At 41.4% G+C, this 13,356-nt stretch overlaps 1 protein-coding gene across 2 annotated transcripts; it reads left to right on the forward strand.

The window, feature by feature from the left end:
* The first annotated feature begins 150 nt into the window (after window positions 1-150).
* On the forward strand, window positions 151-11,242 carry ILRUN (inflammation and lipid regulator with UBA-like and NBR1-like domains). 2 transcript variants are annotated; one of them, XM_032970302.2, is made up of 5 exons: window positions 151-378; window positions 4,337-4,491; window positions 7,792-7,989; window positions 9,849-10,231; window positions 10,922-11,242. In XM_032970302.2, exons 1-5 carry the CDS (start codon window positions 224-226, stop codon window positions 10,958-10,960), a joined length of 930 nt encoding a protein of 309 aa, XP_032826193.1. In that variant the 5' UTR covers window positions 151-223; the 3' UTR covers window positions 10,961-11,242. The 2 variants fall into 2 exon arrangements, with proteins under 2 accessions (XP_032826193.1, XP_032826210.1); XM_032970319.2 differs by having other exon boundaries at window positions 152-378; window positions 9,849-9,949.
* The last annotated feature ends 2,114 nt before the right edge of the window (window positions 11,243-13,356 follow it).

The raw sequence follows: 13,356 nt of genomic DNA on the forward strand, positions 1-13,356 counted from the left end.
AGTAACTTCACCTTTACCACTGACTCCCCGTGACGTCACCCTATCTCCGCTCCCTCCCCGCGCGGACGTTATCCCACAAAACCTGCCTCGGTGACGTCATCCCGTACACCCGCCTCTTGGTAACGTCATTCCGTCACCCCTCCCCCCCCACCGGCCTGTCGGTGACGTCACCCTGTCCCCCCCGCCCCTCGGTGCTGCCGGGCCGCGGCGGCACGGCCCGGGCATGGACTGCGATATGGATGTCGACCAGGAGCTCATGCAGAAGTTTAGCTGCATGGGCACGACGGACAAGGACGTGCTCATCTCCGAGTTCCAGAAGCTGCTGGGTTTCCAGCTCAACCCCGCGGGCTGCGCCTTCTTCCTGGACATGGCCAACTGGTGAGGGAGGGGTGGTGGTGGTGGGGGGGGACGCGCGGGGCTAGGCCTGGCACTAGGCCTCGCTCGCCGCGCTCAGGCGCCGCGGCTCCCCGCGCGTAGCCGCCTCGCTCGCTCGCTCCGTGCTCGCTCCGTGCTCGCCTCGCGTCGCCCCCTGTGCTCGGCTCCTCAGCGGGGCGAGAGACGCGAGCTTGAGAGAGACGCGAGCTTGAGAGAGAGGCCTGGCCCTGACGCGGCCTGCTTCCTACGTCATTGTGTGGGAGTGGGTGGTGGTGGTGGAGGTCTGGCTGGGCCTGCCCGGGCACAACAAAGTGACGAGCACGGGGGGCCGCGGGCCGTGCTGATGGGTGCCGTAACAACGCGAGAACCCAGCCAGGTTTAAATCCCTGCTTACACGCGTACTGACGCTGCCAGGTGTATGGGGTCAGCAGAGGGACTGGTGGACCTACGCGGCATGTTTAACGTTGTGTTTAGGTGGTGACACGAAGCCTTACATGGTTACGTCGTGTTGTCTCGGTAATTTAATGTTTTGTTTGCTACACACATTGCGTTACTGCACCACCCCCCCCACCTCCCCGCTTTGTGATGTGTTTTTTTAATCGAGTTGGCACAAAGGCCTCGTCATCCCACTCCTGACGTCGGCACCGCTAATTCTGGTTGTTGTTTACACTCGGCCTTACTCGCGTGCGGGATCCCTATTGTGGTGGCACGGCTGTGGCTTTGCCATATCAGAATCTTTATTTATTGTGGAGGAAATCCGATGAGCAACGAAGCTCTTTTTTTCACGGATGTCCGGTAGGCGCGGGTCAGAAAGTTACAACGACAAACGATACAAAAATCATGAACAATAAATACAATAGATTAAGAATACAAGTTCAAATTGCATAAGTACACCATTTATCAAGCTTGGGCAAGGCAGCAAAACTACAATAAGTAATATTTCAAAATACTTTAAAAAAACACGCTTTAATGAAATGTACCGTACTCGTAATGGAAAAACTCCACGGCTCAGGACGTGGCACCGAAGCTTGCCATAACGTAAGGGACCATGGGCAATTACAGCCAACGTTAGTTGAGCGTGGACAATTAGACCCAAGCAGAAACATAACAGAAAAAAAGAATGTTTAAAAATATCTTTTTTTTATTTTTCATGATAGAATATAGTATTGTCATCAGTATGACATAAGTATATCAAGTTTGCAGTCGATACCACATTGGGAAGTGGGTTAAAATTGAGTTACAAGATTTGAGGATACAACAACGACAACAGAGTGAGTTAAATAAAAGCGTGTAAAAACAGTAAACAACAAAAACAGTCCCAGACCACACCAAGACAATATACACAGTCCCTCTATAAAATTGAACTATCGATGAGTAAGGATGAAGATGTATCTGATATTTCTGATACCGGTTCTCGAAGCCACACGGTTCACTTCGTTGCCTTTATCTGGTGTGTGAAATATAAGTTCTACTTTGTGGGAAATTCGCCGTTATCCTGCCAAGTAAGTCACCTCTGTCTAGAAATATCGAATTTACACCATTGGCCCATCGTAATCATGAGGTGAGCTCTGGCCCACGCTTATCTTAGCGTGAATTTACATTGATGGAGTTTGTATTTAAATAACTTTATAGTTAGACCATTAAGCCCTGTTATGCAATTGGCCACATCACAATAGGAATGCGTGTGATGGTGCGTTTCAACTACAAAGTACGTGACATTAAGAGCTGAAGTTTTCACCTTATGTTGTTGGCAAAAGTAATTGTACGTCTCCTCTCGAAAGTGGCTCACTGCTCACCCACCACCTGTTTAAGAGCATTGAGCCAGTGATGCCAATTCCACATTCCCATGGCGGGATAAATTTTACAAAGGACGACCACTGTTGACTTCCCACTGAGTGGCACCTGTTTTTATAAACCCCCATGGTATGAAAATGACTGGGATTTGATTCTCATGTGGTTACGAACCCTCGAAGCTGGATGTAAGACAAGAGCTTAACTTAGGATGAGAGAAGACTTTGCCAGTTCCGTGACAATCACGTTTCACAGACTGCAAAGTCACGTGATGAAGTGGAAAGACCAACTTTCATTGAGTCGCATTCAAGTGACAGGTCTGTTGATGTGAATTTGAAATCATGCATTGTCTGCTACAACAATGAAGTCAAGTGGTGTGGATGTATAAGGCCTTAACACATTTCATCAATCAAAAAAATATTGGAGCTAATTGAGACAGCACCAATTTGACAAAAAAAATAAGTGGTAAGTGCACAGGTTTAGGTAAGGGTAAGAAAAAATGCATATGATTGTTTATGGAAATATATGCATATATTCTGGTTTAACAGCAACAATGTAACATTGTTAATTTCTTTGGAGATGTCTGCGTCACATGTCGCATGTGACGCCTATGAGCAATGAAGAGCATTGCTTTTAGCATAGAGGCCCTGCCTGCTTCCACAGGTAAAATAAGGTGAGTACTAAACTTTCTGAGGACCTTGATTTTGCAGACAAGAGGAAATTCTGGCACAGACACATATGCCATCCTTCTTGCCATGTAGTTGGTGGTATAGCACATCTTCGGTCCACAATATCGCTTGCCAAGCTTGGAAAGTTTTTGCAACATTGCATTGGCGATAACAATAAAGCTAACAAGTATTTTTTTCATCCACTTTTGGAATTTGTTTCAGTATTTTAGTAGGAGAGAGAATTTACTGTTTAAAACAGTCTTAAATTAATGTGTAGAGAAAAATAATGGCACACAACAGGAGTTAATTTGAGATTGTCTTAAAGCCAGGTTTAGTCCATTTACCTGTAGTATGTTTCTAAAGTTAAGCATTAAATTGGGCACGAAGAGGATCAAAGCAAGATGGTGGGATACTGTAATAGTAAACCTTGAAGCCCAGATACTAAGTTAACAAGAACTGGAGCATCACATGCAAGCAGATGCACGGTTGAATAGTAGCATTAGCAAAGTTGGTCACTGTTGACCTCATAACCTTAATCAATAGCATGGTATCCCCATGCTTCTTGGTGCAGCAACCACATATGCATAACACAATGTATGATGCCCACACAGTAAAAGAAACACTTGTAAAAAAATATGTATGGTGACTTGGGTTTAGATGATCTGAGTGACGTCCAATATGACCATGAGCAGCCACTCATGAGTGATCTTTTTTATATAAAAATAAAGCTTCAATTTCAAGTCTTTTGTGCCAGACAAAATCCATTTCCATGTTCTGGAATGTATTCCGGAAGTTCTAACAAAGGGAGAGCAGATTATGGAGAGCCACACCTCCACATGTGGCCATTGTCTAGATCCTCTCAACTCTTACCTCTGTTTTCCCATTTCCTCCCAATCCAATTCTTTCTCTTCCCTCCATAACTACCCTTCATATGTTAATGCTGTACATTAACCTTGCCATATCAGAAATGAAGATGATCAATTTGTTACTGGTGATTAACACAGTTAAATATGCGGTGTCACTATTCTGCTTAAATTAACCTGTAAGATCTTGTTGAAGATTATATACATATTCTTTCTTTTAAATCAAGATTATATACATGTTTTATGTGGTTTGTCGAGTTTTTCTTTCACATTTCCTAATGTGAATGTTTGATCTTAAAATTGTCCAGTGAAAATAATGATCGCAGGGTTACTTACGCTCTGTCGGAATTAGAATCATGTCTATTCCGCTTTCACGACCCACAAAAAAAACCTTTTATGAAACCAGCAAACACCCTGGAATGATCATTATTAAATTAATACTTAACCAGTGACAATTGATATGAGAAAATCAGGCCCAAAATAAGTTAACACATACATAATACAGTAATAAAAGTGGAAAATTATGCTGATTACAAAGTCTACCTGAAACGTTGAGCATTCCATTATCGAGTGGAACACGTGTTTTGTGGTTTATTTTAAAGTGGGCTCTTGTGTCCTGTTGACACTGTTTTATTACAGGAATCTCCAGGCAGCCATTGGCGCTTATTACGACTTTGAAACTCCCAACATCGTGACGCCGTGCATGTCGTTCATCAAAGACGTCACGATTGGCGAAGGGGAGTCCATCCCTCCCAACACAATTTTTACAAAGACGTGGAGAATACAGAACTCAGGTATCTTGCACAGCAACATGCACATTGTACTGAATACACGGGCAGTGATGACTTGGAAATTTAAGACCGCTTTAAATCCTCACGTAATGTTGCATCCTGTCTTCTTACCTATTGGCCCTCCTGACTCACCTCCCATCATGCCAATGACAAAGACAACCCACACATTGCTTTGTGACATCCATAGTGAATGACTTTTCCCTGGGAATTCAGTTGTCTTTGGCTAATCCTCCCATGTAATCACGAAAGACAACAAGAGGTCTAATGCATGGCTTCAACTCTGGCCAGATTAAAAAATGATGTGTGCACTGTCAGGCTGCAGCACATCAGGGTACCCTTAGTTATCAATACTCTATAAAAGAAGCAGTTATGAGTCGCTTTTTTAATTGGGTACGCATTTTATTATTAACTGAAAGTCAACATGACATATTCATGGACTGGAGCACATTCGAAAGCTTGCGTTATGGATGTCCACATTTCTGTGGTTGGTTTGGGCCAGTCTATCCAAAGCATGACCACTGTTGGCTCATCACTAATTGGTAAAAGTTATCTTGACACATGAGATGATTAGCTGAGTTACCCTTGACGAGGAATTGAAATCACAACTTTCTGACCTGTGACATGGCGAGTTCGTAATTTCACCACTTAGTATATACAGAATACCCCCCTATTATCTAAGCTGTGCAGGGAGAAGTTACATTTACAATCCAGGAGTTATACATTTACGTTTAATCTAATAGTGTTTTTCATTGTCAAAGTATGTAATATCATGACTTTCCACAGCATCTTACTCTACTTAGTGGCAGCACGAAGTCTCATTCCTCTGCCCCTGCATTGCGGTGTTACTCTTCCTGGCCTGTTTGCCACCATTCTCTGGCCAAGGTTCTTCCACCCCACCCACTGATTTCTTCTTCACATTACTCAAAATAAGAATAAAAACGAACACTCTACTTGTTAATGTTTAGCTTTTTTTGGTATGTTTTTAGTGAAGCTCTGACCTCTGACAAATATATTTAAAGATTAGCCATGACTGCAAAACATTTATTAACTCTGCTTCTTTGCTTTGTTTGTAATTGTGAAAATGCAGTGCACGGTTCTGCACGAGTATCACATCGTGGACTTCAAGCCAGTACAATTGTTCAGGTTACTGTGAATGCTACTAAATTGTAAGAGGGCTACAAACCTGGTTTATTTCATTAATAACCAAGATTAGCGTGCAGGCCTTTCTACAGCTACTGTCTGACATTGAGAGGTCTTGCAGAGAGCGTGGATACTATCAAGCACTGTTTAAGAAGCCCACAAACCAGCAGAACATGTCTAGTCCATCGGTGTTATTCCGGACGTAATAATTCTGGCCATTTGCCTCGGAGCCATGTGCTAAGCCAACCCAAGATTTCATTCCAGTTCGATGAAGTGAAGGGTACAGGTGTCCAAAGTCATCTGGCTTGAGATGCAATTCTCAACACTGCTGGTCATGCCAAAACCTGGATCAAGGAAGGTCTATCTCATATGGTCATTTTAAATGTCAGTTTATTGTGGTGGAAACGTTCCCTGTCAAGCTCAGCAAAATCTATTTTATTTATTCACTCAAACGCTCAAGTCAAAAGTTATATGTAGAATTTAAAACCTCTACTGTTCTGGCTGGGTCCGAGACAGCATACATGTCGTTTTGCTCCTCCCAGGTCCCAGCAACACATGAGTCAGAGCCTGCGAGCTCCCCAGTGCACTGTAGAAGGCTATCTTTTTATAGTTTCATGGGAGGGTGGGGCACAAGACTGTAATCACCTCCTTCGGCAGCCAAGTGAGCCCAGAGTCAATCCCTATCCCACCTTAATCTTTAATCATTCACATAGGGTGGATGCTCAAATATTGTCAGGCAGGGTCTAAGCATTCAAACAAGGTATTTTAAATTGTGTTTTTTTGTTTGGCAGTCTGAATAGGTCACCTTGGTTTGGTTTGTTGAGTATAGGATTTCTTAAACTGAAACCGAATAATCCTGAGTAAGGTATTAAAAATACCTCAAGTCTAACACTACTCTTACAGGAGAAATATATTATAGGTGATTTTGTACAGCAATGTTATTGACAAATGTTCAGTATTTAATCTTAATAAAGGTACTATATAAGGTGTCTTAATTTACAACATAATTGTAGCGTACAAATAAAATACAATTACATTCAAGTAATGAGATAGTGATTGGGTCTCGGAATGAATTACTACGTGGATCGTACCATGTGCTCACAAGAACACTTTTTCCCACAATGAAATGCGGCAGCAACATTTTATAATTGAACTTGTAATATAAACATTTGTTTAATTAGTCATTTTTTTAAATACTGCCATGCTGTTAAGTGCTATCTCCAACCCGTATTATCCACTCTGTCACTGTGGCCTCTATGTGCAATGAGAAATGGATATTGCCAAAAACGTCAAGTTTGTTCACTGCTTGTGCACAACTATCAACAAAGGATCACCAAAATAATTTGTTCAATAAGGATCATGTGGCTTTTTTCATCTAAGGAATTTCAAATGACTCTTAAGAATCTGAAGAAGTCCTCCGTTTGGCTGTCTGTAACTCCTTAAGAATTCCAAACTTGCTTAATTTTGGCTCTGATGCTTTTTGGAAGCTAAAGTGAAACCTAATAGTTCTATAAATACCTTGTCTGACATTGAGACTGGGAAGTGACCCAAGACTGTGTCACAAAACCTAAGAATCCTAGGTTGCCTCCTGAAGGCTTAGGAATTTTCACCTATTCCTAATATTTTTTTAAATGCTAAAAATGTTTCTGATCCTTGAACAACATTCTGAAGTCATTAAATATGTATTCTTGGTTCTTTCGGTAAATTCACGTAGAAGGGAAACTATTTTCTTGTTGTGGTTTTCACACCTGATGATGATTGCTTGTGTTGCAGTCGAAACGTCGTGATAATTGTATTGTTTTATTATTTTATTGTTTCCCTTCTATGTGACTTTACCGAAAGAACCAAGAATATCAATCCCTGCGGTCACGAAAGCTTTAAATCAAAATTAAATATGTTTAATGTTTTAATGGTTCTACTAATGTTAGCCAACAACTTTTGTTTCCAGAATAAGAAAAATGTAGCCTATATATTTTAATTACTTCGTGTCACTTCAGTAACATCTCTGAGGCCCAGGCTTTATTATTATTTTAAGAAGCAACAAAAACGAAAACACACAAAGGCATTGTTTCTTTCTATTCGCGTCACATTTTGTCCTCTCCTTGGCACTTCTGGTAGTGCAAAATGCAACCACCAGCCCGTTTTTTTTCATTGCGTGCGCAGGGACGGAGTGTTGGCCTGCTGGTGTCGTGCTCAAATTTGTGAACGGGCACCAGTTCGGGCCGGTAAGCTGTGTGCCGGTACAGGCACTGGAGCCGCAGCACATGGCGGACGTGAGTGTGGACATGACGAGCCCTGGCCCACCTGCCATGTACCAAGGCCAGTGGAGGATGTGCACTGCCAACGGGCTCTTCTTTGGAGGTGAGCTTATCACTTTAATGCATTCTCATGGGTGGTGGTGTTTTTTTATGGTTGTTTTTGTGCCCAAAGTTAATAGAGTCACCGATGAGTCAGTATTGCTGCTTAGAGTTTCACGGTTGTGCCCGTGCAGCTGTGTCCGATGGGTGTTTGGCGCGATGTCCGACTGGAATTTAATATTCAGTTCCTGGAAAAGCTTCTGGCACATGAAAGGAGATGTTGCACGTCGTGCCGAACAAAATATGTACGGCACAACCCGAAAAGCCGTCGTCGGAGAGCTACACTGATGAGTGCACCAAATTGCTCTTTAAATTTCTGATTCTGGACACTATTTCTGTAAAGCGTTTGCAGAGTCATTATCCACTGCTAAGAGGTTCTTGCAGTGCCCTTTGAAATCGTATGCAAGAGTACGGCAGTTGCCATCAAATATCTCGGTCAGGACTGGGAGAATATTGACTTATTCTAAGCAAAAGATTGATATCCCCACACAAAATTATTAACAGAGTATCGTTTTAAACAGTGGAAAAAACTAGCATTCTCGTGGAGAGCACGAGAATAGAAAAGGAAAGGTTAATAAGCAATGGAGAATCAGCTGTCTGAAACCACAAACATCAAAGTGAAGACAGAGATAAAAAAAGTGTCAAATGTCAAAAAAATTGAACATATAATTATAAAAAAATCATCTGAAGACCAGGATTGCTAATGAGACAAAACAAAAAACAAAAATTCCAATACAAGAAAATAGTCGGGGAGAATTTCAATCTGCCTGCTTGGAATTACACTGAGAGGGGAAAAAATAGGAAGACATTGACGGATCAGAGAAAATGCACGCGTTAAAGATATATTAACTGATATGAACATTTAAGTGGGTTTAGGCTTGACATCGAGGTATGATGGCCAACTGATAATGGAGTGGCAGCCAAAGGGGAGAACATGACTGCAAATACAGCAGAGAGGACAATCACTGGAATGATTGGACAATTAAATCAACTCATGTGCAGGAGATAGATGGATTTTTGTATCACGAAATTACTTGGGGATGTTTTCAGCCAGCAGTGGATAAATGTCGGTTTGATAATGATGATACAATGAAGCATACGGAGCATTTTCGGTAGTGTGAGGGACTCGGTTACACAACTGCACACACTAGAAGGGACTTTCATCACTGACATTTTGTGGAAATGTGGTTGATTCAAATTGTGTTCAAGCCTTGGGCAAAAGTGAGCCCCATAGGCAGGATATTTGATTACTTTTAGAATTAGAATTATCCATATCCTGACGTATACCATATTAATCTAATTATAAGATATTCTTGGTTCTCTCGGTAAAGTCACGTAGAAGGGAAGAACCAAGAATATGAATCCCTACAGTCACGAAAGCTTTAAATCAAAATTTTAATTATAAGATGCGAAGGAAAGTAACACGCAACCTAAACCTGTGAACCGTGTCAATAAAGTTTAACTGGTCTGGTCACAGGCAACCTACCGGATTATAAGACATCCCCAAGCTTTGCTTTCAAATACAGGCGAAAAATGCCCCGTCGTATAATGTGGAGGATACGGGAATATGGAAGGAATATGTGGACGTAAAATTGAAGCAAGGGAACTCGTCACCACAGTGTGGATGCTTCACCACGGTCATGACAACACAATCCATGCTGAAGTCCCTCTCTGTACCATTGGGGGTCCACAGGCAACAAGGTAGAGTTGCCGATTGTGCTCTGTACTGAAAGTTCAGAATCAGAATCTTTATTTTATCTTGGAAGCTCTTGTTCACGAGAAGTTGTGGTTTCTGATGAGTGTATTTCCTAATTTTCTGTTTATGTTCTCATTGTGTGTGTGTGTGTCTCTGGTTTGTTGTAGATGTCATTTGGGTGATCATCTCCGTGGAAGTTGGAGGAGTTCTTGGAGTAACACAACAGCTGTCTACGTTTGGAGCGGAGCTTTCTGCTCAGCACTCAGCGGTACAGCCTGACTTTAACCCCTTTGCGTCACCACACAAAGAAGAACAGCCCCAAGATAACCAAGAAAGCTGCCATCAGAATCTGTTCGGCAGACAAACCTTGAACAATTCTGAAGCTGTGTTTTTCCAGAATGCATGGAGCCCTACTGGCATCGATTGTGAACAGGACAGCAAATCAAATGAACTTGTTCAAAATACGCAATTAAAAATACAGAAAATACACTTAGAAGATGTAACCAATTCAGCTGACTGTCACCCTCTGCACACTGCTCCTTGTAATCTGGTAAGCGTGCTTTGTCGTTGATTTGTTCAACAACATTTACAACAGTAGAAAGGATAGTTGATCATTATGTAATTCCGAGTTAAGTGATGCTTTCATCTGTACAAGCATATGAATTAAGGCATCTGCAACTGGACGTTTATGAGGTAGTCCCCCTATTCCCACGTGGGTAGCACAGATAAAGTGAGCTTCAAGGCACATGTTCAAATATTTAACAACTCTGTCATTGCATTTGAAATGCGTTGCTAGTGAGATACCATGAGAGGCACCCAAAGTCGAGCGTTGATTTGTTGGGTGCTCGGGACCCAACACTCGTGCCAGCCTCATTGTTAATTACTTTGACTCGGGAGTGATGCAGTAGATAGCATCTTTTCTGTTTTAACATTAGCATAAAAATCTGATAGAATATTTTAAAGCAGTGGTGATTGATCAATTTGGAAATCTTTGATAAATAAATGGTGCGTATTTTAAGATTCCCCACAGGTCTCCAGAATGTTTAAAATTGCAGCTAAAACTGGCGAGTCTTGATGAATTGGAAGTTTGTCAGGTATTTTCCCGAACCGCTTCCCTTTTTCTCAAAGCAAGACTTGGTCAGTTTTTGCACAAATGGAGAGAGCCGTTTATTGCCATGCTGTGGGTTTTAAGTTACAAAAAAAAACTAATGTTAATGTCACTCTGTTTCCCTTTTCACAGAATTGCTGCAATGAACCGGAAGGTTTTGGCAAGTCGTAAGGTTGTGCTGGCGTTTCCGTGTGTGGGACGTTTGTCAGCTGTTTAAACACAGCAGTGGCCCTACCCAGCTGCACCTCACACTTTACCGGTGGATGATTTGGCCGTTCGTTTTATCAGACTGCTTTGCTTCGCTTTGACAGAACAAGACTTGGTCTGATTCACACGAGGAGAGCTGCATATAGCCATGCTGTAGGTTAAAGCTGCTCCAGACTGTAATTATGTGTACAGAAATCTATCTTGATTCTTTTCAGATTTGAATAAAGTTATTCAATTTTTTTGACAGCAGATGTTTATGGGTTGTTTATTTTCTTCAGCTGTCATAACCGCATGCATTATATCTGGGGTTGATTGGTTTCTGCAACTGATAATTTTCAATGCTTAGTTATTTTTTTGTTCACATTGCTGATCCTTTTACAAAACCATGAAATGCAGGTAGTAAGACAGGTTGAGTGTACATCCACTAATCTGGTATGGGTTGCTGTACAAAGCATGGTAAATTTTAACTTGTTGAATTAAATTTTTCAATTATAATTTGAAAATCCTTATTCAGGATATTTAACCTTGCGTCATGAAATTCATTTAAAATGTAACATCTAATGCTCCTTGGATGGTGATGGGAAATGTGTTAAATTATTTAATTGAGATGCTCTGGGTCACATTTTTGTAGGTTGTCCCCATTTCGAAATTTTAACATTGAGTGCCATTTGTGATCGAGAAATTGGCATTTTACATTTCATTGTGGAAGTAAACCATGGCATTATAATAGCCGTGTTTGGGTGGTGTACTGATGGTGGCGCAACCACCCGCCCATGGTGTTGAAAATCACCTTGTGTTAACCCGGTTGATCGAGCATCAAATGCATTTTAGCTACCAATGATGAGAGTTGGTTTCAATGAAATAATTTGGTACTCCACATGATGTTAACTAAACAGGTGGAGACATTTGCCAGGTTTAAGATGCATAGCCAGACCATTTGGGTTTTCTACACTCATGCCTCTACAATGGGGGGGTGGGGAGGGAAATTGTCTCGACATCTCAAAATTATGGCTTTGTCCTCGCCACACATTTCTAAATTGGAATCTCTTACAATATGTCCAATATACCCTCTTCTATCATATAGCCATAGAACTGACCTAGTTAGTAATGTCATATAATGTATTAAAGTTTAGTTATTCAGTGTGTGTGGTGTGTTTGCTGACCCTATAATTGTGGATTTTTATTTGCCGCAGTGTTAACTGTTTATGGTTTTATACACTTTAAAGGGTGCATACAATCTTATTTATTTATATTATAGGTCCAATTTAACTTTTGTCGTGGATTTAACATGTTTATCTTCATAACCATTAATTTTTCACGACATTGGCAATGTGTAACATGCATATGACCTGTACATCAAATTAGCCATGTTTTGGCCACTGTAGTCTTAATTTTGTTAAATATTGTCCCGTTTCATATGCTCAACCTGCAATTGGGATTTCACCTGGTTACATATGCACTACAGTGAAAAGTAAATAAGATTTCATCAACATTGTTTAATGTAAAAGTTTTGTTTAGTTAACATATAATTCAGCTGAATAAAAGACAATGGCATTACTAAAATTCTGCCTGTTAATATAATTTTATATAAAACCGAATAAACTTGCATTGACACAATCCTCTTTTTTGCTTTAGAGATCTGCATAAAATTCCTCAAATTTCACGATTTTATCATGTTGTGGTTCCATCATTCTCCCTAAGGCAAGAGGCTCTCAACCTTTTTGGTATGGTTCCAAGTTAACACCACTGCTTAGGCCACAAGACAGTGATCACATGTCCACGCCTCTCGTCAACGTGGTGCTTGGGCATTTGTGTTGTATTGTACCTTTTCTTTTTCCCACTTGCACAACTGAGCCATGCCAAGGCAGTCCCGAGCCAGAATCCCAAGTCGTGCCGCTCGCATCATGCACAACGAACTAGTCGAGACACGTTCATTGTGCGCTCGTTGCACGTTACACACTCACGAGTCAGGCTTTGTCTTTTTAATATATATTATTGATCTTAAGGTGTAGTAACGTCACAATATGAACGTTATGATCGATGCCCCTAGCCTTTGCCCAAATTCAAATTCCTATGCCTTCCGAAGCCAGCAGAGCACTCTGGTTGTTTGTACGTAATGTATGTTGATCTTCTTTCGCACCGTACATTGCCAAGCGTGCTAATCGGAGGTGCTGGGGAAGGACAAACTAAACGCAAAAAGCTCAGTTTGGTAAATTTCTGGTGAAAATCGCCCATTCTGTGATGGCCCGATGCTGGCTTGGACCGGATGTGCCAGTGGACAAGGGAATACTGTATTTTTGTTTTGTAGATGCGACGTGGTGCTGTTTACTGCACACACAATTTCGCCTGCACGGTGTCGA

Source organism: Petromyzon marinus, chromosome 3 (genome assembly GCF_048934315.1).
Source record: "Petromyzon marinus isolate PM22_M1 ecotype Great Lakes invasive population chromosome 3, UKy_Petmar_22M1.pri1.0, whole genome shotgun sequence".
NCBI lineage: Eukaryota > Metazoa > Chordata > Hyperoartia > Petromyzontiformes > Petromyzontidae > Petromyzon > Petromyzon marinus.